Source organism: Nyctereutes procyonoides, unplaced genomic scaffold, assembly GCF_905146905.1.
Source record: "Nyctereutes procyonoides isolate TBG_1078 unplaced genomic scaffold, NYPRO_anot_genome, whole genome shotgun sequence".
NCBI classification, from domain to species: domain Eukaryota; kingdom Metazoa; phylum Chordata; class Mammalia; order Carnivora; family Canidae; genus Nyctereutes; species Nyctereutes procyonoides.
The window spans coordinates 37,999,326-38,024,368 of NW_026575146.1; the positions used below are offsets into that span (position 1 = coordinate 37,999,326).

The following is a 25,043-nucleotide window of genomic DNA, read 5'->3' on the forward strand; positions in this document are numbered from 1 at the left end:
TGCCATCAGCACTTCCACTTCTCTTTCTGTTAAGAACAGTTTATTGTCACAATTAGTAAGAGATCTAGTCTTCTGACCCCTGAAGGCCAATGTGGCATCCAGGAAGCACAGCCCAGCGTCTCCTCCCCTGGAGGAGGAGAAAAAACAACAAGTCTTTTCTTTACATTAAAGCTCAGTGCATTTCAATATTTCGGTGACACAATGTTTAAAAGACTTCACTGGGGTGCTGTGTGATGCTGCGGGCTCAACAGATGCTTCTTGTTCACGCAAATAGCTTTTCTCTCTCTCCCTATTTCTCTCGCAAAGAAAACTCTCATTTTTGATCTCCGAAATCCAGGACCCACTCTGCATGGCCACTTGTCACCACACATGATGAGGGTACTCCTGAAAAGCTGGCAGCAAAATGACACTCAATTTTTCCGGCAATATTTCCGAAGTGGGCATGGACAGAATATTCCCTCTATAGATCACAGAGAAACCTGAATCATCCTCGACAGAGGCCGCCACAGACTTGTATCACGTTCCTTCCCCCATGGGAGCTGGAGCCAGAGAATGTGGGGCAGGCCTCTGAGGACAGGGCTGTCTGTTTCAAAGATCTGCTCGTCCTTATTCCCTAAATAACAGAGTAGTGGTCCCACTGTCTTTTAACTTCCTCAGTGACATGACAACCAGACACCACGTGCACATACAACAGCACAATGCCCGGCTCTCCTGTCTGCAGCCTCTGTGGCTCCGATTCTGCTCCCTGAGCTTCAGTGTTTTAGGCCCACACACAGACCAACGCTTATCAAATCCCACCTTTTTTTTTTTTTCAGAAATATTTTATTTTTTTATTTACGATAGTCATACAGAGAGAGAGAGAGAGAGAGGCAGAGACACAGGCAGAGGGAGAAGCAGGCTCCATGCACCAGGAGCCCGACGTGGGATTCGATCCCGAGTCTCCAGGATCGCGCCCTGGGCCAAAGGCAGGCGCCAAACCGCTGCGCCACCCAGGGATCCCTCAAATCCCACCTTAAAGATCCACATTTTATTGTACTTTAGTTATGTCAGTAGAGTTGAAAACATTTAATGACCTTTTGACCTAGGACTCAAATTCACATCACTCCAAACTCGCGCCGAGCATCACCTGAGAGCCCCAAGTCACCCACCATCCTACTTCTGAATCCCATCAATGTGGCTGGCCAGCCAGAGAAGGGGTGGGGCAGTGGGGAGGGCGGGAGAGGAGGAGAAAAGGATGAGTGTCTCTGAGGCAAGAGAGGCAGAGCTGCCCCGAGGGTGAAGAGCAGAGGCCCAGGGACCCCGAGGGCCCACTGTCCCTCTGGCCACTGTGGCAGAGCATGGGGCAGGGCACCTGAGGCCTTGCTCCCGAGAACACACCTGCATTGCCCCTGCTGCCCTGTCAGCCTGGGACAAGCAGGCCTACCATCAACCACCCCGCCCCCCTCAATGCTATGCTGGGTACCCAGAAGTTTCCAGGTTTCCAAAGCGTCCATGAACAAAAGGGATCTCTGGGGTTGAGTGCAGATGGGCAAGTCTCAGAACTGAGGTGGGAACAATGAAGGTAGGTGTGCAGAAGCGGATTTATGTCAGACCCACTTCAGGTGACAAACAAAATCCTCCAATAATCCACATATCTGCTCCCGGCTGGTGGACCCCTGACCCACAGCAGGGCCTCCTCCAGATGTGCCATGTGTATGTGCAGCAATGGGCTTGAGCCCCCAGGAGACCTGGCGGACACGCGACCTGTGTATCCAAGGGTATCCTGCATGTGATACATATACACACGCACACATGGAATCCTTCCCCTCACTCTGGCATCTTCTGTCCTTTTCTTTATGCTCGGTGGTGATCTACTCGACTGATTCATGACCCATTGTGCCCTGAGCCCCAGAGCCTGAGGCCCCAGGCTGGAAACCCAGGTCTGCCACTCAGCAGCCCCATCACCTTGCCCAGCTCCCCACGGTGGTCACAAGAGCATGGCTCCCGTGGGCTGCTATGGAAACTGACTGGGGTCACCACAGTATGTGCAACTAACAGTCCCATACACTAAGCGCTTGTCACCTTAGCAGGAGTGGCATGCTTCCGGCTTTCTTTTCTACTTCAGAAGTTCTGTTATTTACTGAATTTATAAAAACTTGGGAGTATCCTCTCAAGGAAGCATTGTTAATTGGTGAAATGACAGAGCGAGGTGATCGTCTGATGGCTGCTGGCCAAGAGGGTGGTCTGGAAGGTGTGTGAGGCAGAGCAGCCTGTGAGGGAAGGCAGACAGGGCTGGGCTCTCAGGCGGAGAGCAGCAGGGGTGCCTGGTGGGGGGCAAAGAGGCCTGGGGAAGTGGCATTTCTCCTGTCATTCAGAAAGTACACCTAGGGGCCGGGCACTGGGGATAAACCACCTGTGCAGACAGAAGGCTCAGCTTAGCGGGGCCTCAGCCCAGCCTCACAGCATTTCTGCCATCGTTATGACCCAGAGCTTCACTGAGCTGCAGTACCTCTGGCCTGCTCCCGATTTCAAAAAATGGGACCTGCCTCATGGGTGTCATTTGTATTCCCAATTCACGTGTCAGACTCAAGGGGACACATTCCACGACTCAATGGGGCTGCTTTGGGATATGACCGTGACCTCCTTTAGGACGTGCTGGGGCTCCCCCTCATTTAGTTGTCATCTCTGGGAAACAGGAGAGAAAGACTGCTGAAGAACAAGCCTACTCCTCACCCTAATCTCTTCTCAACCTGAGAATTTTCATGTTTTCTACCAAACTCTGGAACAAGAATTGGGAAATTCTGTCAAGGGCCAGACAGTGAGCGTTTCTGGCTTTTCAAGCAGCCCATTTGCCAGTGAACTGCCAAAGCAGCCTAGATGGTATGTGGGTGAGTGGGTGAGCACGGCCGTCCTGGCTACATTTTGCTGACTGCTGCTGAGGCCCGAAGTCCATACCCAGGTCCTGGAGGGAGGTGAGGGGAAGGGGTGCTTGTAAACATTCATCCCTCAAAGCTACCTGCATGCTGTCCCAGGACACGGAGCTGTGAGGTCCTTGTGAGCCAGCTCAGGCCTCTTTCAGCCCCGTCCTGCCAGGAAACCTAGCATGTTCCTGAATGTGGGGCCTCGGAGTCCTCTTCTTCCTGCGGGTTAAATTCCTTCTGAAGCAGAGCTGTCTCTTGAGCCGGCGGACCCAGCACAGATGTCACTCGTGGGTGGGTGACCCGACATCAAGGAAATGCAATCTTTAGGAAGAGTGACCCCCTAAACCAGCTCCCTCCTAGTCTCCCCATGTTGTCAGAGTTCCCCTGTGAATCACTACACCTCAGGTCCCATGTTTAGTAATACTTCATAATTCTCAAGGCTCTTTAGTAGCTTTTCCTCAAGTTTTTTTTTTTTTTCCTTCAATTTAATGTTTTTCATGAAGCTCTTTCAAAGAAATAAAAAATTCTTCTTTGGGAATGCTCCCCATAAGACTGCTTATTAACTAATAGATTCATTTTCTAAAGCGGTTTCCAAAACTTTCTGGAACATAATTCTCCTTTTAGTAGAAGCATACTCTGGAACCTTCTAAAGACAAATCAAAGAAAAAGTGGTTCTTCTTCAAGTAGTTTAAACCTCTATGTCAGGCAGGAACCACCTTTAAGTTACAGTAAACTCCTCTGTGGGGGCCCTGGGTTCCTCGGAGGTCGAGTTTGAAAACTAGTGTCTCCCAGAAGAATTCTCATGCCTGAATAAATGAAATCACAAAGGCTGAACAGACCCTGCTGCAGACACAGAACAGGAGGTCAGCTCTAAAAACTCTGCTAACCCCCCCCCGGGACCTGGTCCTCCTGGCCACTGAGCCACCAGCATCGTATGGAGAGAGGAGACGGGCCACACGGCTCCTTCACCATAGTCCTGGGATCAGGGTCTGGTTTGGTGCACATCAGTGTCCAGGCCTGAAAAAGCACCTGTAGTTCCTGTACGGAGTTGCTTCCCTTGCTTTATCTTCAAATGTCTAAAAATCATAAATGTGTGACTTCACCCAAACGAACAACCCCATGAACATGAAATTCTAGCCAGTCAGCCAAATTCGCTTCTGATCTTCACAGCAGCATTCCACGGGGATATATTATCTTGCACTCTTTCTTTTCTCTATTCGCTGCTGTTGGGCTTCCTAGGTGTGTGGCCACATGCCTTCACTTAGCAACAGCGACACGGGGGCCCTCCTGTTAATGGACTACAACTCCATCAAAGTCTCAGTGCGTCCCAGAAAGTCCCGAAGTGTGTTAATAGCCTTTGGTTTTTAACAAGCAGGCTGTGAGGGGCCAGCAGAGGGGAGGGGACAGGGGTATCCGCTGTGACATGAGATGGCACTGCTACAGCCCCGCACACCCGAGTTTGCGCGCAGGATCTTCTCTGTGCACAGGCCTCACCTCGCCTCTTCGGCCCAAGTCCATGAGCACCCCACACCCATGGGCCACTTTTAAGAGTCATGTCCAGCACCTGCTCAGCCCACAGTGCTCATGGGATGGGATGCATTTCCTTGTTTGCCTGTGTACATAGTAGCTACACTAAAACACAAGTGTGGCAAGAACAGGGGCTAGGCATCTTCCAGGCGTCTCCAGGCCCTGCCTCAATGCCTGGCCCATGGTACATGCCTGATAGATGTTTCTGAATGAATGCATCACTTTTAAAGAATCGGAATGCTTTTCAGCTACTTGGAAATTATAAGGCACGGTTGGAAGCCGTAAAACGCTTTGAAGAATGCCACCCATCCAATTTGTGACAGGAAGTACTCTTTCTTTTCAGTCTTTTTGATTTCAAAATTTACTGTTATAAGGAAAACAAAAATCTGTCTAGGGAACATGATCTGGGAAGCCCATTAAACCTCATTTAGAGTTCCATTTTATATCTGTAAACAGAAAGACCAAGGCTCATGGCTTTTGGGAGTTAATAAATCTAACACTGCAATAAATGAACCTGCTTTTTCAATTTGTGTCTGAAATTTTATTTAATTTTGCCTGAAAGTGGCTCTATGGCTGGTGAGGGAAGCCCATCTGGCCTCCCGGCAGCACAAAGACCCTTGCTGAGGACAGACAGCATCTCCAACAAGTGCTCTGTTTAGGAGTACATGTAATGGTCTATTCAGGGTCTGGGGTGCCTCATGAGAAGACGAAAGATCCCAACATCCGTACAGTGATTCTAGCCCTTCTCCTTCTCTCTCCCATATTCACTGCTCCTTACTCCAAAGAGCTGCAACCTTAATGCTATTTTTTGAAATAAAAAGGAATTATAAGTTACTGCATTTGCAGTCATGCAGCCGGGTGGGCAGGTCCCCTCCACCCAGGGTAGACAAGAAACAGGCATCGGAGGCTCTCTGCTCTTTCTCAGGACTCCTACTACCCACACCTGAGTCAGTCCCTAAAGTTCTGGTTACGGACAACTGGTGATAACCGACTGTAGCCGAAAATAATGAGAGCTGTAGCAATATGCAAAACAGGGATCGTTTGGGACTGCCTCACATTTGACATGCCCACAGTGAGTGATGGGGAGGATACACGTGACGATAAACGTCAAGGGCTCTAAGAGGCAGCCGTACTCACGGAGTTCACTTGGGCAAGTTCTAACCTTTCTACCTTCTCTTGTGGACATGCCCTTTCATCTAATACCATTAATGCTACTAAGAGAAACATGCCTCAAAAAAGTAGCACTTGGGAGCCCATGTTGGGTCCACCTTGAACTATGGCACAATTTTCCTTCCTTTCCCATCACAACTAAGTCCTGGGTGGCAGTCCATTCCAACATGTAAGTCTGTAATTAGGAAATGACACATTCCACCTGTTCTTCCTTTCATTACCATGTGACACACAGCCTTTACTGGAAAAAAAAAAAAGACTTTTTTTTTCTCTTGGCAGAAAACAAGGCCATGAGCTACCTCCTCTGATAAGCTCAGAAGGGCTACCGGCACCTTCTCTCACTGTCCTCTGAGGCAGAGTCGAGGCTGGAGGGCCTCCCGGAGTCCAACAAAATGCATGGGCCCTCCAGGGGGTGTTTCCCTACTCCCATCACCTTGTCAGGTCAGATGCTGGTAGCTGCTACTCCAGTCACTGGAGACTCAAGAAAAGTTATCCTCCAAAAGACTGAGGATAAAGCACTAAATAAAACAAGCCCCTGCCCTCCTGGAACTTACAGTTCATTAGAAGGTCTCAGAAGAATCCAGGAACCAATACCTTCGTGATGAGTGCCGTGAAAGAACATAACATGGTGCAGCGGAAAACCCTGACAAGGACCATACATCCAAGCGCAGAAGGAAGGCAACACATCAGCTCCTGAGCGAGGAGGTGCCTGCACCCCATTTCTAGCCATACGACATGTGCTGTGAAAATTTCAGCCCTCTCTCCCCCCCCTCTCTTTAGTCCCTATTTCTTCTCAACACCCTCCCTATGAAACCACTATTCCAGCAGCTGAAACGTGGAAATGGCCCCGTGTCCGTAACGACTGTAATCCACCCAATCGAAAATATCTGGCAATGGAAAGGGAACGAAGTGCTGATCTACGCTGAAACACGGGCGACTCCTGAAAGCAGGACACGAAATGAAAAGCCAGTCACTGAAGGTTACATATCATCCAGGGCTCCGTGTACATGAACATCCAGAACAGGCAAATCTAGACAGCGGAGGGTGCCTGCCAGGACTAGGGCGGGGGTGGTCACGCTGGGAACGGCGGCTATGGGGTCTGGGGGTTTGACGGATGATGATAATGCTCTGCAATCATTTGCCTACACAGCTCTGTGAATACACTAAACCACTGAATTGTACACTTTAAATGGTGAATCGTATGGTATGTGAACTATTTCTTAAAGCTGTTGCTAAAAACAACCCAAGAGTCAAGCTGGGGAAGGTTGTTTCAGCAAAGGACGCTGTTCTACAGAGTTTGTTCTTGAGGAAATTACCTGGTGTCCTGACAGCAGAGCCAGGGGACAGGCCGGGCTCTCATTTCCAGCTGGCTGGACTTTCACACTCAGCATGGTCAGCCGCTTCTACCCACAGATGGGCAAGACCACTCAGTCTATGCAACATGGCTCCATGCAATTCAAGGCTGCAGTGTGGCAACATGCAGACCAAGTAGCTCAAAAAAATCGGTCTCGATGCCACCCCATTAAGTTGAGCCGATCTTTAAATTTCACACACTGACACACAAACACACACACAGAATGTTACCATTTGCATATAAATGGGAGCTCTTTAATTTTTTAAACAATTGAAATCCAATAATTTTCTCTTTGCTATCAGGTACCGGCACAACCATTCACACCTAAGAGGCATGGACACTGCCAGGAATGGTGTGGGATCCACAGAGCACTGCCCCCTGCCCTGCAGCATCTGCCCTGGGGAAGGCTCCCCGCACACCTCAGGCAGCACCTGCATTCTCTGTGTGGTACAGGGTTTCACAGCCTGAAGGCCAGAGGACCCCAACTCTCAACTCCTGGTGTGCCACGGAACTAGAGAGCTGGGAAAGGATGCAGACAAGGCACCCGAGGGGAGAAAAGCAATCTGGAAAGACAGCATTTTGACAAAAGTGAGCCCTCTTCTTTAGGTATTTATGGGACATTTTTCATGTGAATATGGCTGTTTACAGCTGTGGGGAAACAATGGCAGTGTTCAAAGACAATGGTGCGCTTTTTTGCTGTGGACTTCAGCACAGAAACAGAACAGGGAATATGTAAACTCCTGATGGAGGTATACAGAACCCAGAAGCACCAACAAAACCCCATGCTGATTTCACTCGTGAGCCCTTTAAAGCTAAAAGGGACATGTGATGTAGCGGGTCTTGGGGCTCTACCAAAAGAGCAATAAGGCAATGTTATTTGTAACCCCAGAAAATGTGTTCGTCTCTATCTTTTTGAGAAAATCTGTAGACAGGGGTGCGGGGCATAGAAAGCTTCTGTACCACAGGCTGCAGGGCGCCAAATGGCAAGAACAAAGAACAGTAAGAGAGTAGGAACTTTTCTCATCAAGTCTGGCTGAACCTGTGGCTAAAAGCCCCTCTACCGAATGTTCTTTTCCTTTTTCTTCTATTTACAGATAAGTTATAAATATTATGAATTGATTTTAAGTGTTTATTTAAATGGTTCTTCTAAGAAAAAATGAGCACATTATGCCATTAGTGGCTTATCTTTTTTTTAATCTTCATCATTTAACACGCATTTGAGCAGACGTCACACACAAGAAAATTTCAAGGTAAATAAAACACAATCCCTGGCCTCAGGAACAAGAGAGGAATATTATCTGACAAATGAAAGTTTTTATGTACTGCTATTTTAGATCAGTTTTTGAAAAATTCCTTTATCATAGTGTAGCAGAGGACACTTTATTTGTTGTAAGATTGCCCCAGAAAAACTCCAGGGGCACTGAACTCAGTAACAAAGAAAGAAAACTCCAAGAAAGACCTAGAGATACCTTCCAGACTTGGAAGGAAATGTTCTAAAACACTGTTTCATAAACCAAATACAAGGAAAAAATACACAAATATAACTAAATAATTATAGAAGAGCTCTGTTCTTTCCCACATAAAAGGCACAAGGTTTAAAAAGCAACAAAAAAAAAATTACCCCAATCTCATTTTTCAATGTGCACTCCGTCCAGCTTTCAAAACTCTAGAAAATGAATTATACAACCCTGTGTCAGAGAGACAGAGAAGTGCCTCCTGCCCAAAGCACTGTCTTGCCTTTTTAAAAATGGGTATTAATTCACACTATAGTTCACATCCTAAACTATGGGGTTCAACAGCATTCGACCTCTTGATTTGCAGCCTGAGCTTAACCATGTCACAGGGCCACCAAGACAGACTGGTCGTCCCTGCAAAGAAACTGTGACAAACAGCTGAATGCTGGATATGGCAGGTGTTTCTAGAAACTCCCACTTCCTATCTCACCCTGAAAAACCACCTTGCTAATTGCCACACATCATTTTGACTCTCCACAATGCTCCCTTTTTATACTTAATCCCCAAACTGCCTTTGTGGGGCTCTGGGCCAGGATGGTGCCTCCTCCAGACAATGCTGGGTGAGGACCTGGGGAGGTTCTGGGGTGTGTGCGTTGCCCCTGAAAGGAAGAGGAGGCATCCCTGCACCGTGCTGCCCTCATGACACCAGCAAGGCCCTAGCATCTGCTGCTTTGCTGTGCAGACAGTGCGTGGAGCTGGACCACAGCAGAAGGAAGTACAGGGCTCCGGACGCTGCATTTTAATAAATGTTACCAACTCAGCATCCTGAAGTGGCAACAGAGCCTGAAGAGATGACAACTAATTTCTCCTCCAAACTGTTCTGTGTGGAAAACAAAACAGAAGTGTTTTATTTGTTTGGCAGCTGGAGCGCTGCGCATAAGCTACCAGAGGAGGGAAGAGGGGCGGGGTGCTCCGTGTGACCAGGAATAGACCTGGACTCTGCAGGCGAAGGCTCCCTTGAATGAAGGAGTGTTAGCAATAAAAGGAATGGGCAGAATCAGCGATGGATCAGTTTGGATTTAGAGACGTGACACATGGCTACGTTTTTATTCTCTGCCCTTTTTACGTGCCAAGATCTGTGAATCATGAAATTCTGTCAATTCACAGAAACTATGCTTTGGGCCCAAATGAAATCAGAAATGAGCACCGGAGTCCTCAGACCAGGGCACTCCTGGGATCATCCCCTCTGGACCTTAAGCAAACAATGAGTTCTCTTGGTAACAGTGTATTCAAATCACGCCCCCTTCACATACGTGAAGCCCACCATGGGAAGGGGCCACTTGGTGGGTTTTCCAGGACTCTTCCTGAACTCTTCAGGGCTCTTCAGCAGGAGCCAGATGAAAGGCAGTGATGTGGGGAAGACCTGAAAAGCTGGATGTTTTTCCATTTGCAATCAACCTTGAACATGTCCTTTGCGGAGCGGAACCTTCCATGCTGGTGTGGCTTACTCTGGGTTCCAGTGGTCAAACAGGTTTGTACCTCTTTGCTAATCTGCTTCCTCAGATTTACTTGCTACTACTACTTTAGAAGTTCCTTCTTCTTCCCGGAGGGGTTTTGTTTTCACCTCTCCCAAGGTTACATCCTTTGAAGCCTGAAGAGTACAGTGGACTTGGGGTAGCCGTTAATCATTGTTAACTATCTTTCTAGCTCCTCCACACTGTGCTGTGACCAACTGTCAGGCACTTTATTAGATCAGAGGAAAAACTTGCCTTTTGTGAATCAGCGGGCGCTGCAGAGCTGGGGCTCTTAAACAAGTGTTACTCTCTCTCTCTCAGGAGACATTTGGTCCTATGTGGAGGCACTTCTGATTGCCAAGCTGGAGGTGGGTGGGTGGCACTCCTGACAGCCTCTCATGGGTCAAGGCCATGGATACTCACCTTCCTACAATGCACAGGCCACCCCATAACAGCGGATTCCCTGGCCCAAATGTTGGAAGTGACAAACAAGGTTGGGAAACCGTGATTTAGAGCAAGTTCTCCCCCCACCGCCCCCTCAGCTCACCTTGCCCCTAGACTAAGAACTCTGTGACCAGATGCTGGGGAGCTCCTAACAGGGAACTTATGCTTTTCTCTCTCCCTGACAGGTTAAAGGAAGGAGATAATACACAGTGTGTTTCAGCTAAATAACAAAACTAGACCATTTCACAACAAATGAGAGACTGTGGGTCTTACATGAACAGAAATTACATTAAGGTCATGGATGCTCGCAGACATTTTCTCACATCACGTTGTTAACAGTCCCATCCCACGAGGAAGGGGTTTATGGTTCCATTTTCATCCTGAGGCAGTGGCAGCTCAGGATCCTTGGCCATGGTCCGCAGGAAGGAAGCAGGGGGGTTGTGAGGAGGACCAACGTCATCCCGCCCGGCATTTTTCAAACTATGGGCTACGACCCATTTGGTGACTCATAAAATCAATTTATTGCAATTTATTGCAACACACATTTTTAAAGAAAATGAAATAGGAAAGGATAGTAATGTAAAACTGGTTTCATGAAACTTTTTGCCACTTGGTTGTGGCCATAAAAGCCAGGAAGTCTACAGTCCAGCCCAGACTGCTGTGAAGACAGGAAGACAGAGCTCAGGAAGGGGGTGACGTGGCTATTGGAGGTCACCAGCCATTTGGGGGCCTGGGACTCAAGTGGAGCTTGTTACCAAGGCAGTGCCTCAGCCAGGATCAGGTGCTTGGCTGGGGTGTTAAGAGATCAAGGCATGGCAGAGGCACTCCTGAGGCCAGTAGCAGGCACTATCCTTCCCTGCTGGTGGCTGACCATGAGGGGTTGTCCCCTGAAGGGAGACTAAAGGGTAGGCGCCCAGCTGTCCCACTGTGACCTAACTCAGGAGACCTCTCCTTTCGGCCCTCGGTAATTCCCCAAACACATGAGGGGAGCAGCTGACACTGGTAACTGTCTCTCTCAAAGAAATGAAATTTCTGGCTCAATCTACCAACTGAAGCACCAGAGCAGAGCATAACACCTTGGGGACCTTTCTGACTAATGCCCTCTACTCCCATCTAAGCCAGATAAGATGCTGAGGTACTGATTCTGAATTTCTGAAAATTCACCTGAGGTGTGCCCCTAATTATGAAGTACTCAATTGTAGTCTATAGAAAGAAATTAACTTCAAAGTCATGTGAGGGGCCCTTGGGGAGAAAGGTCCCAGAGCCGAGCTGCGTGGATCCTCATCCCCAACCACGGCAGCGATGCTACAGTTCAAGAGACCTGCTAAGGGGGCATGAAAGTCATCATTTAGGAAAGGATCTTAGAAAATAGCCTTTGTCCCAAGAATCAAACATCTATTTTTTTTTTTTTTAACTTTCATGGCTCTTTAGTTGAGCCAATATGTTAAAAAAAAAAAAAAAAACTGTCAACAATATATTTCTGCGAATTGAGGTTGCCCTCAGCTCATTTTCCATCCTGGTTAAAAGCAGCCCCACACATGGTTAATAGTTTCGTTAGCTCAGGATGTAAAAAAAAATGGTTGATGATTACTTTTCAGACTAAGGAAGATGAAAATCCCCCCACTAGTGCCCCACGTTTCAGAGGGTGGCAAGGGGAATTGCAGGCGAGGCATGAAGTGGCCCATGATGACACACACGATTCTGCCCGGCTTCTGCTGACCCCTGTCCTCCAGCACTCTTCCCCTAGGACCGGGAGCACATGGCATCCCTTCCCCCACAGAGCAGGACTGTGTATTCATGCCATGTGTGACGCAGGCCCATGAAAGCCAGGGGGCATGTAACCTGGACTGGGGCTCAGAAGGCCGACACCCACCAATCTGACCTGCAACATGGGCCTAGGCGCCATGCTCAGAAATCCTGACTCACAGAGCAGACGTTCTGGGAACATGGCTGAAACCCAGAAGCAGTAAGTTGCTAACAGACACCGGGCTACCTAGAGAGGATAATTAAAAATAAACCTCCCAGTGGGACCACACCAGCCTGCCCACACACAGAGAGGAAGGGATGGGCCCAGGGGGGTAACAGCAAAGGAGCTGAAGCAGCCACAGGACAGGGGGCCCCAAGTCACAGCAAGACAGGTGTCTTACATGGCTGAGAATACTCAGAGGGTGGAGGGAGCCTGGACCGTGTACCACCTGGCCAACAAGGCTGTGCTGCAGGGGCCCTGGGTAGGTGGGGGCAGGAGCAGCCAGAGCCACCGCTCCAGCAGCTGGGAGATGCCGCAGCAGTGAGGCGAGGAGCAGTAAGCTCCCTTGTCAAAAGGGACTCATGTATCCGCTCTCAGGAAAAAGGCCCATCCAAGAGGAGTAAGAGGAGCCTTTCCGTATACCTGGGAAATGTGGGGGACTGCACTCCCTGTACACCCTCCCCATGCTGGCACGAGCACCCCTCCTCTGTGCTGGAGTCCTTGCAGTCCCTGGGGCTGAAGCCTTGGTCCCAGGTCCCAGCACCCTGGGCAAAGAGCAGCAGGCCATAACTCACACTGTTCTGTGCCAGGCAAGTCACTCCGGAGCCCTTTCCCACAGGCATGCTCCATACACGGCCTGCCACACTCCAGCAAATCTGGCCAACTTTCCAATGATTGCCATTTAGGACATATTTAAAAGCTCTGATAATGGCTGAAAGGGACGATCCTGATTTGTTTAGGCCAAGGAGAACCATCGAAAATAAAGTCAGAATCCTCAAGACCTTCCCATCAAATAACAATTCTTCCTCCCATGAAATGTTCTGTCACTTAAAATAAAGGCAGATGGTTATTCAACTAAATTCCTGCTAATCAATGTCATAAAAAAAATCACACTTAACTAATAAAGTTTCTAGAAAACAGCCTGGTTAGCCAAAATCCTGTTGCTTTTCTGGTTCTGAGTGACATTTCAAGGAAACTTCACAGGGAGACGAGCTGTCAGTGTAACCACATGCCAGGACCTCAGAGAACCTGGGAAAGGGGCAGGGTGGAGGCACACTGTTAGAAAAAAAAAATCCCAACTGCATTCCACAGCCTCAAGGCCCTCCTGCATCTGGCCCCTGCCCACCCTTGACCTCAATCAACCCGCATGTCCCAGAGCAGAGGCCAACAAGCTCTGGAGAAAGCAGGCCAAATCAGCCTGCAGCTAGGAGTGCTGTGTATTTTTTTAAATTGTAGTTTTTAAAAGTAACAAGGGGGAACACAAGGTCTTGCACCTTGCAGCTTTTGGGCAGAGAGTGACAGGTGCCCCGTGCTTGCTCTGATCCACCTGCCCTCGCCTGTCCGCTGCCAGTCATAGGGGCTTGGCATTTCAGAAGAATTCGGCTCTGATTAAAACATAACCTCATGCCTATAAATAAAAATATCTTTTAAGCACTAATTAAAAATAACAGGCTGACACTTGGAAACTCCCATAAACAAAAGTATGAGAGTTAAAATAAAGAGCAACAGTTGCACATTTGATCTATGCTCAGGTGGGTGAAAAGCCACATGTGTCTTCTCTGGAGTTTTACCATTGACTCCTGAATTTATGGGGCTTTCAAAAGTGTAACAATGTCCATCTTGCCTTTTAATAATAATGAGTGGGCTTTTCCTGCTTTATTCCATTTTAGTGATTGTGTAATTAGTTTTCATATTTTAGTTAACCCAACAAATCCAAAATACCATTTTGACACTGTGATCAATAAGAAGAAATTATGAGATGATTTATATTGTACACTATGTCTTTAATATCCATGGTGCATTTCACACACTCAATTCACAGCACATCTCAATTCACAACAGCCACGTATCAAGCACTCGAGAACTGTGGGTGGCTACAGGCGGCCACATGGCACTGGACGGGTTTCAAATGTTCAGTTATTTCAATTGAACACAAACAAGCTCACTTGCATTTTAGGAGTTTTATATAAGAGAGTTTTTCTCTTTTTTGAGTATGTGCTTGTTTTTTTTTTGTTTCAGATGACTTAATGCAATAAATATTTACTATTTCACATATATAAAAACTTGTGGAATTCATCTTAGGATTCACCCTGCATTCTTCCAAGTAGGCTAAAAGATATTATGAACCACATCATATTGCTTTCCCACAAGCATCCAATTTTGCTTTTCAAACCACGGCTGTTAGATTAGGCTTCATTTCCTTTACACATGGCTCCTTTCCTGTCCTAACCGAATGCAACCAAGAAGTTCTGGCACATCTGAGCCAAGTTTCCTTAATATGCAGCAGGATGGCGCCACCTTCGTGCACAAAATGACCCGTCTGAGTTTCTAATTCAAGAACACTCCACCCTGTCTGCTCATTCCTTTAGGAGACTGATGTTGGTCTTTACGATTTAAGATGTAAAAGGAAAAACTCAGAAAACTCAGGACCTCAACATACCCTGGTGACAAAGAGGATCAGAGGCCCCATGCTGGAGCAAGCATGAACAGGGGAGCAGTCTACACTGCATAAAGTACCTGTTCTTCACTCAGAAGCACACAGCATGGATGCTTCTAATGGCAAGAGCAGTGTCAGCATCTTGGGGTGCAATAGGACCATCACTCTTCATCAACAACGAGGGCCCACTGTCCAAACTCCAAGAGCACTCCTGCTTACCTCTGCATCCTGTTGGGAGAGCTGGTATGTCCTCTCGAGGCTTTGCAGAGTTCGGGGGTTCAGAGTCTTCTGCTCTAAGAGATGCTCCAGAAGCAAGACAAGCTGGTCTGGAAGGAGCTAAGGGCAAAAACCAAAAAGTCTGTGAACAGACTAGAGACCTGACCTTGGTAAACCTCAGGGCTTATGCCGTATCCCCAAAGACACTGACACTGGGGCCTTTTAAGCCCTATTCTCGGGGATCCCTGGGTAGCGCAGTGGTTTGGCGCCTGCCTTTGGCCCAGGGTGCGATCCTGGAGACCCGGGATCGAATCCCACGTGGGGCTCCCGGTGCACGGAGCCTGCTTCTCCCTCTGCCTATGTCTCTGCCTCTCTCTCTCTCTCTCTCTGTGTGTGACTATCATAAATAAATAAAAAAAATTTTTTCTTTTTTATTTATGATAGTCATACATAGAGAGAGAGAGAGAGAGAGAGAGAGAGAGAGAGAGAGAGAGAGAGAGAGAGAGGCAGAGACACAGGCAGAGGGAGAAGCAGGCTCCGTGCACCGGGAGCCCCACGTGGGATTCGATCCCGGGTCTCCAGGATCGCGCCCTGAGCCAAAGGCAGGCGCCCAACCGCTGCGCCACTCAGGGATCCCTAAAAAAAAATTAAAAAAAAAAAGCCCTATTCTCTGTGGCTTTTCATGTCACTTCTGTATTTAGAGCAGATCAAAAGATCCAGTGTTTATCTTTTTATTTTTAGGTTGTAGAATGTGATGTTTTAAAGATATGCAACACAATTTAATATATATATATATATACACTCTGAAATGATAAAAACTGTGCTTAAGTATCTTAATAAAACATTATCATGGTTTATTCCATTTCTTTATGGCATGTAGTATGCCAAAAAATATCATTTAACCTAGATAAAAATTCAAGAAGACATCTGATCTTAAGTGAACACATAGAAAAGAAATAAGCAGTGTTCATGGTTTCTTTACCACTTAAACCTTGCAAATGTAACACCAAGAAATAAAGGGCACATAATGGAAATAAGAACCATGTCTCACAGTCCCCCCATTATAAAAACTGTAAGTTTACTATTCCATTAAAATTTTTTTTAAATGATTGTACATGTAATTTTATACAAGTCTGTATATATGTATAATCTCTCACAGACACAATACATAAGGTCACTCATTCTCGAATTTTCATACAGGATAGGTAAAAAAAAATGGTGTTTATCACATAAAGGCATAGAGGATGTTTTCATATGGCATAAAAACAATGAAAATTTCTGAGCAAATAGTATTTATGAAATCCAAGAACTTAAAATGTCTTATTCACTACTGTACTGCATGCAATGCACTGCAGCACAGGGCACTGGCTCAAATAAACTACAAATGGAAGAAAAAATAAATTTAAGATACATCTTATAAGAACTGAAAAATACTTATTTTAAAGTCAAGGTTTTAAAATTAATACTCTGGGGATGCCTGGGTGGCTCAGTGGTTGAGCGTCTGCCTTTGGCTCAGGGCGTGATCCCGGGATCTGGGATCAAGTCCCACATGGGGCTCCCTGCATGGAGCCTGCTCTCTGCCTCTCTCTCTGTGTCTCTCATGAATAAATAAATAAAATGTTTTTTAAAAATAAAAATAAAATAAAATTATTACTCTGAATTCCATTATTCTCTCTACATTTAGCTTTTCTCTATCTCTGCTTATCACCCGATAATCCCTGTCAGCTAACTCGATTTTATAGGTCTACAAATCAATGCTAGATCAACAGAATATTCCTATCACCACCTGGATTTTAATCCCCACTTTGTTACTTTAAAAGAAAATTTAAAAATCATTGGTTCTCTCACTACCTACCTTTTTGCCCCCAGGTGTGTTCTCTGCTCCCCCCCCCCCATATATACTCTTCCCAAAATGTACATGGAGGAACACTGGGTAGACAGCACACACAATATTCACCAGGTAATTTCACAATGGAAGCAGTTTTTGTATTTTCTCATCTCATTCTTCTAAGGGATAATAAAACTCCCACTTTCTACAAACATGGATGTGTATCACTTGATTCCTGGGCATTCTTATTTTATAACATCACTTCATCCACCTTATTAGAGTCAACGCTGTGGATCCTCTCTCCAGGGCTGACAGGATTGAAACAAGGTGCCTTCAACAAAAATAGAGGGCTACAACCAGCTGACCCACGAGGTCCTATAGAAGGGCTCAAAGAACAGCTAACACTTCATTTTCTTTCATTATAAGTCATGTGCCTTTAAGATGTTTTAAGATATCAAATCACTATATAACAACCAGTAACAAAAATGTCAGTTTTTCATTTTTTATAGTTTCAGACACATGAGGCTTTTATATTTTTCAAAAATTTGCTGTTTACAAAATAGCCCACATCTAGGGCCAGCAGCCTCGGAGCCGAGCCTCCTCATCAGCTCATACCACAAGCAATCTCCTCAGGCCCTGCCTGGCACCCTCAGCTCTCCTTCCCACCCACAGCATCCTGCAGCTTCCCTTTCTGGATCTTTCTTTCCTGTGTTCCAAGAGGGGCCCTTCTCTGCTGGAGGCTAATCCTTCAGCCCTGGCCTTAAGTACATCCTGCAGGTCCCTTTAGGTCATTCTCCAATTGTCCTCCTGCACTTGAACTCTCCTTCCAGGGCTGGTCTTTCTCCCCCCATTATGGTCTCTTCTCCCTCACCTCACTACTGCCCTTTACAAAGTGTGCCCCAGCAGTCCTCACCATGTGGTGGCCTGGCCTGGCTTCTGCCTCCACAGGGGCCATAGAGAGGAGAGCCCCAAGACTGTGTCAGGGGCCCATCCAGCCCTGTACCCTGAAGGGCACTTTCAAAACTGGTCCGCAGCACTTCCATAGCTAGCCAACTCCAGGAGCAACAGCTCAATGTCAACACCATTCTGAATGCAGGAAGACAACTTCTGGGGAAGGGCCCACCTAATGGAGCCCAGGACACCCATCAGCTGGGGGTGTCGGCTCCGCTGCCTAACTAAATACAGTAGGAACCAGCCCTACCAATCTGCAGAGTTACAGGGAAGGAGAGCATTGTGTGTCCCTATTGTGTGCGCGCACTTATAGAGGCCTACTGTTAGAACTCAAGTTTGGGATTGGATTGAAACTAGGGAGACTCACAAAGGAAAGAAACCCTTGAGTAAGATGATTCATTTGGTCCTTAACTTACCCCAGTTGGGTGTTTGTTTTGTTTTTTACGATTTTTTTATTCATGAGACACACAGAGAGAAAGAGAAGCGAGAGGCAGAGACACAGGCAGAGGGAGAAGCAGACTCCATGCAGGGAGCCCAATGAGGGACTCGATTCCGGATCTCCAGGATCAGGCCCTGGGCTGAAGGCGGCACTAAACTGCTGAGCCACCTGGCTGCCCCCCAGTTGGGTTTAACCAACAAACACAACTCCAGCTTAAAGCTGAAGAATTATGAGCACATGAACCTACCAAGATATCTGGTTCATACTTTCATATCTAAGTTTTGCTTCTAAGCAGAAAGGTCACACATCTGCACAGAAAAACAAAACCAAAGGATCACTGAAAGCCTTTGTCCTCTTCAAATTTTCCATGATGGAAAAATATTTAAAGCCAAGCCCCCCTGCCCCTTGAGATGGACTGGAGGGGGGCGTCAAAGCCTGAGGGCTGGGGGAGGCAGAGAGTAAGCCACGTGGCCGGCCAGGGAGCTCCCCCCAACAGCCCCCACCCAGGCAGAGAGTTGGTCTGTTCAGAGAGGGCAGAAGGCAACAAGGGCCCAAACAGACACCCTAGGCCGTTTCTCCCAAAGCCGGGAGCTCTGCTAGCCCTATGCTTCAGGGAGGACCTGGAGAAATTTCTCGCCCTTAGTAAACAACCTGTAGCCACCTGGCTTCCAACTGTGGCTCTTCTAATTCACCAGGAAAAATGCAGTTTCTAAACAATGAGCAAAGTTGGGAAAATCAGCAATCAAGTGCTATTCTAGTATACAAACAAAACTTTCATTCACAAAGAAATTTTTTACATGATGTTACCGACCCCCGAAAAGACGATTATTAAAGCAAAAATGTGGTAAGTAGCTCACTTTAATATAGTACATTTCTCTTTGTAAAATAAACATTTACTCCCTGTAAAGCCACCCTACAATGAAAAAGAAGGGCTATGTCATAAACCAAAATGTTTGCACAGCAGTGGAGACAGTACACCAGCAAATGTGCTCAAATGCGGTGCCGCACCGCCCCCGCCCCAGCAGCTGGCACAACAGCAATGAGAGGTGTTGTATGGGTCATTCCACTCCCACCCACAAAGAAATCAAATTAAATTTCACATGGCTTCTAGGCCAACTGTGTTTTAATGCAGGAGTACTGAGAGCTTCCGTCACACTATGAGGTGATTAAGAAAAATAAAGGATATGGTTCAGAGCATTATCTCCTGAGAAAGCAGCTCCTCTAAATATAAAGAACCTGCCTTTATTTCTGAGGGTCTAATGGTGCTCACGCCCACAGTTTAACAGTGACAGGAACAGAAGGTTCCTTCCTTTACACAAACAAGGAATTCATGACGGGGTGATTATTTTTCCATAGGGAGACCACCTCAGTATTTTAAAAATTCATTGGCCTCAGAAACTTAGACAAAATAAGACTGGGGTGCGCCAGAGTCATGCGCGTACTTTGTGCGTGAAAGACAACACGACACTGTGAAACTTGAGTACAAAACGTAAAATGCTAAAGGAGATCAGTCAATACAAATGCTATTTGTTAAGGATTTAGAGGTCTGTATTCTTGCTGGAAGATTCCATAGTTGCTGATTACCCAGAAATATACAAAGAAACAAGTCTACCTGATATTTTTCCCAGTCAACTTAAGAGCTGAGGGAAGCCACACAACTCTGCATGGTTTTAAAGAGTTTCCACACAGGCTCGTAAAAAGAAAATAATTTTCCAAAGCCACCCTCCTTAGTCTACAAGCAACAAAAAAGCAAACAAACCCGATTCTTCTAGAAGCCCCTTACTGCTGTCACAGGGCATCACTCACTCCTGCCTCCCAGAGGACCACCCACGCAACAGAGCCCCTCCACCATGTCTGCCATGAACAGGACACAGAAAAGGCCGGCTCATCACTTCCATCAGAATATGTCACCAACGCGTCCCACTACTGACCTTCCAAAGCAGGACTCGACACGAGAAACCAGGCACCGCCAACGTCCAAGCCCCACTGCCTGCAGCCCTCCAAAGGCAGGCACCTCCCCTCCTAGCCCAGCTGGCCTGCTGCAGCCACACACACGCACACGAAGGAGAGGAAGTCTCTGGGAGGCTCCCCAGATGGGGAATGAGCCTGGGACTAAGACAGCCACCGACCAACAGTGGCGTGAGTTCTATTATTACCCCATTATCACTCTGGATCTGTGCCTAAATGAAGCATGCTTCCTCCCCACTGCCATTTCCTTTTATCCTGGCTGGAGACTAAAAGCGGATCAATGGGGGCAATACATATGATGTCACTGCAATTTACAGCAACAGCCTCCCTCCTTCAGTCTGTCTGAAATACACAGAAAGATCAATTCTTCCCAAAAATGGTTAAAAAATGCTTAGGGAGCATTCTTCTTCCAGAAAAGCATTCTCTGCTATATTTGTCTATGTTACTACAGCAGGAACTGTTTACACTGAACAAAAACAGAAGAAATGGGGGAGGGAGAAAAATCAAATTCTCCTGTATGCTGGAGACTTGCTGGCTGAAATTCAACAGAACTAAAGCAGCTGACCTTTCAAAGTCACAGGCTTTTGGGCATAGAGGCACAATAGAGACAGCGGTTCTTTGCCCCTTGGATTAAAAAGGTAATCCCAGAGATACAAAAAGTCTTTTTTATAATTTCCCCAAAGTCTAATAAATTATTTTCTACTCTTCCCAGAAAACACACAACACACCATATAGCCTCAGGTGCCCCAGAGTCCACAGCGTGAGAACAAACAATGCCCCTTCACGCACTTTACTCATTAAAGGCAACAGGAACGGACTATAGAACACAAGATGAAGCCTTAACAAATCATCTTTCAGATGGTGCTTTGACCCTAAATAAAATAAAATCTCTAAGCTATATAAATTTTCATATGATGACTTTTGAAATGGGGTATACAATAAAAAATTTCTCAAAACTTTAAGAACTCTCCTTCCTTACAACCCCAAAAGACACACAAAACCCTCAGAGTATCAGAACCCCGGTGAAGCTGACCTTACCCCAAACACCAGCCAGGACTATGGTCTTCACATCAGTGTAGGTATATGATCATCTGTCATCAGTCACTTTCTTAATGATAAACCTTTTAAAGTGACAAAAATGAATTTAATAATATGTACACAGGCAAGTGTCTGCCTAAGAGCTGTTGTCAACTAAGATATCATAATTAAAATATTCCTAGTTTAAACTAGTAGCTTGTATAGAAAAAAAAAACAATTGGTTTGAATCGCACTGAAAACAAACTAAACAAACCCTATAAAAAGAACCATCCTCTACATGCTAAAATGAAAACTTAATACATTTTAAGAACTCCCAAATATAAGAAGTCACAATTCCTATTATTCTGCAGACACAAACTTGATTTACCAACACATGAAAATCACCAAGTAAAATCATTAAAAGTGAAAATAATTTCTTTCAAAATACATTAAGCAATCAACAGACATATTTATCCAGCACAGTTCTTTTTGATTATCACACATCTTTGGGAGTATGTCTGTAATCAAATTTTAGAAAGAAAATTCAAGCAGAAGCAAATATTCATATAATTCATTTCACATGGAAAAAAATTGGGGAAACATTTTGGGAAACAAAAATACATTGGGATCCCTGGGTGGCTCAGCGGTTTAGCGCCTGCCTCTGGCCCAGGGCGCGATCCTGGAGTCCTGGGATCGAGTCCCACATCGGGCTCCTGGCATGGAGCCTGCTTCTCCCTCTGCCTGTGTCTCTGCCTCTATCATAAAACAAAACAAAACAAAACAAAACAAAAAAACATTAAACTCCCCTCACATATATTTCTTGCTATCTTACCATACTACAGAAAGAGTTCCACCTCATTCTTATTATTAAAATATTTTATTTACTTATGAGAGAGAGAGAGAGAGAGAGAGAGAGAGAGAGAGAGGCAGGCAGAGATACAGGCAGAGGGAGAAGCAGGCTCTTCACAGGAAGCCTGATGTGGAACTCAATTCCTGGACCTGGGATCATGACCTAAGCCAAAGGCAGATACTCAACCACTGAGCCACCCAGGTGCCCCCACCTCATTCTTTTCAACAGTTGCATAGTATTCCATCACCTGGTTATATATCATGTCTATTATCTGACATACAAAACCAGCTGACAGTTTTCACAATAAAGGTGTTCACTTGTTGGACTTAAAGGGGTTGTAAATTAGTATGCAACTAGAATTTTCAGTTACAAAACATTACTACTTATAAGTAGTTAGGAACTCTACCTCATAAAATCAGTTATTAAATACAATATTATTAATTTAGGTAAGAGCATTTACTTTAAGGAAATAAAGCCTCCTGTTTAAAAAATCTGCAAATACAAGAAAAGTTAGTATTCTCTGATACTTTCAAGTGTTCCAAATTCTTTAGAAAGCTTTAAATGAGCCCTACATTGAAAATGTCATTAATGACATGGTAGAGTGAATGAACTGATCATTTAGGAATTGATAGTTTTTTCTTCATGAGTCATGATCTCTTGAGAAGCATAAAATTCAGATCAGGAATTGTCTCCTTCTGGCCCCAAATCAATAATTATCTGGCAGGTTTCTGGGCAAGGGAAGCAAACATGAAGATCCTAAGCACTCTGGTAAAATTCTGTGAACTTTCAACATGAGTGTTTACAAAGATTCGTTTTCCAAAATGTGTAACGATATAAACCATTAACGTACACATGGTTATGAAAGTTGACAAGAGGACTGCATTTTATGTAGTTTAAATAATATGCTTTATGTCAGTATATAGTTTGGGTGGGTTATACCTTTTATAAAAGTTAGGGAAATTAAGTTTGCACAGGAAAATGTGACCCTTATCTAATGTGAGAACATGAGAATGATCCATACCCGTAAGTTATGTCAGACACTATGTGCTAATGATGGCATCTTAGTCTCTATGATGTCACTTTTGGAAGTACCAAAACCAACCCATGGTTCAGAAGTACAGTATATGAACCGCCTGGTCTTTTCTTTGTTTTTCCTGCCTCCAGCTGAAGTGAACTATTTTTCTTAAATCATGTCAAAAACATTTCCCAATAATTTACTTTAATGGAGAGAAGATCTACTTTATGAAGAAATTCAATACTGCAAGCTAATTTAAGCACTGAAATGCATAAATGATTAAAGCACATGCTCCACCAAAGTGCTGAGCTACCTGGAAACTTGGGGGGGGGGGTTATAAAGAGGTCCAGAGTTAGTATAGGCAGAGTCCCTAAGCACTAGTGTCACAAGAATTCTGTTGGCATTTCTCTACGCTTAAGTCATAGCAATATTTGAAAATACATCTCTCAAAAATTCACATTTCAATGCTTCTGCATAAAGATGAATGCTAACACCATTAAATATAAGGCATTGGTTCTGTGCATGCAACACTCAAAAATTGCTGGAATCCTACATTTTCCAAATGCTTTGCATATACAAAGCATTGCCTCACACAGCTGCATGCTCAGATTTTTATGTTGTCATTTACAACCTACATGAACTATCAAATATTTTTTTTCAAGAGAAAAAAAACAGTAAATTACAATTTTCATTCAAACTCAGAATTTTTCTCTTCTCTTTCCCTAACTTCCTATATTACCTCCAAAATGTCAAAATCAGATAGTCTGTGTGGCATTACTATTACAAATTAAATACTTTAGTAAATAACTGTGTCAACTTTAGACACCCCTTTGTAACATTTGATTGAATATACTTCATGTAGCCCTACAATCCTAGTTAAGAGGGCTCTGTTCCTAGTTAAGAGGGATCTATTCCATGCCTATTCCTATTCTGTGCACAAAAGGTGTTCGTAAGTACAAATGTATGTAACCCTTGGGAACATTGTCTAAAAACATTTTTTTCCTCTAAACAACAAGTAGTTAACAAATGGGGAAAAATACTAAACTCTTATGGATAATAACTCTTATCTTATGGACAAAAACAGGATCCTCTTAAATTTCAACAAAGAATAGTGAGTTCATACAAAACTCTAATTTCTGTAAAAAGTTTAAGGCAACTCCTTATGGACTGGAAGCTGATACTGCTCATTTCTTGTGCCATCTACCCTAGGCCTGACATACACGCTTATCAAATTCAAACAAAAGACTTAATGTCCAAAATAGTAGGTGGAGGTGGTATAGTATGAATGACTGCAAAAATAGTTGTCAGTCAATGATTTGGCGACTTAAACCTACTACAAGAAAACATAGCTACAAACGAAAATTCTGGCCAAAAGTGATTCTCAGTTCTAAACTAAAACTAAAAAAAATACCCATGTTCAAATACACCAATTTAAGAAGTTTTACAAGCATTCTGTGTAATAATAGGTGTGGTAGAGGATTCTTATTTCAAAAGCTAATGGTAAAGTAACTGAAATGCCTCTGCAATTGCAATCGACTATTTTCAACAAAATGATGGCTCTATAACGTTGTTAAAGAACTAATAAATTGTATGAGGAGCTGCAACAACCCATCCTCCTCTATGTGCAAAAACTTGATAGGACGTCTAAGAGACCCGCCCTTTTGCTTTCCAATCTTATTAAAACTTGCTATTCAGGATCAAGTTTTCCCAAGTTATCAAAATTACCCCCTAAAAAGAAAGTAAGCCACAAAAGCATCTTAGAGACAATGATACTAACAAGACTGTAAGTTGAGAAAAAGACCAGAAACAGGAGGACAGATAAACCAAGTCACCACTGGCCTCAGCTTAGACACCAACTCAGGTGGGGATAGAGACACACACACTCGAAGTTGTTTTTAAGCACAGAACATAATTTATAAACAGATTTCATTCTTGGGTGTTTATTCTGGTCTAGAATGCTAACATTCCATCACTCCTAGTTCCTGCCTTTTCT

At 45.0% G+C, this 25,043-nt stretch overlaps 1 protein-coding gene across 15 annotated transcripts in view; it reads right to left on the reverse strand.

The window, feature by feature from the left end:
- Positions 1 to 25,043, reverse strand: part of AOPEP (aminopeptidase O (putative)) — a 335,041-nt gene that overhangs the window by 6,931 nt on the left and 303,067 nt on the right. For 9 of the 15 annotated variants that reach the window (XR_008662500.1, XR_008662501.1, XR_008662502.1 and 6 more), the window contains exon 14: positions 14,986 to 15,102. The exons of 2 other annotated variants lie outside the window; for them this stretch is intronic. Coding sequence is in view for 5 of the 13 variants with exons in the window: in XM_055310035.1 (XP_055166010.1) it covers positions 14,986 to 15,102 (117 nt within the window). In the remaining 8 variants the exon portion in view is untranslated. Of the gene's footprint in view, positions 1 to 13,228; positions 13,359 to 14,985; positions 15,103 to 21,206; positions 21,290 to 25,043 lie in introns of those variants that run through there. 4 more of the 15 variants (XR_008662504.1, XR_008662506.1, XR_008662505.1 and 1 more) reach the window with 4 other exon arrangements.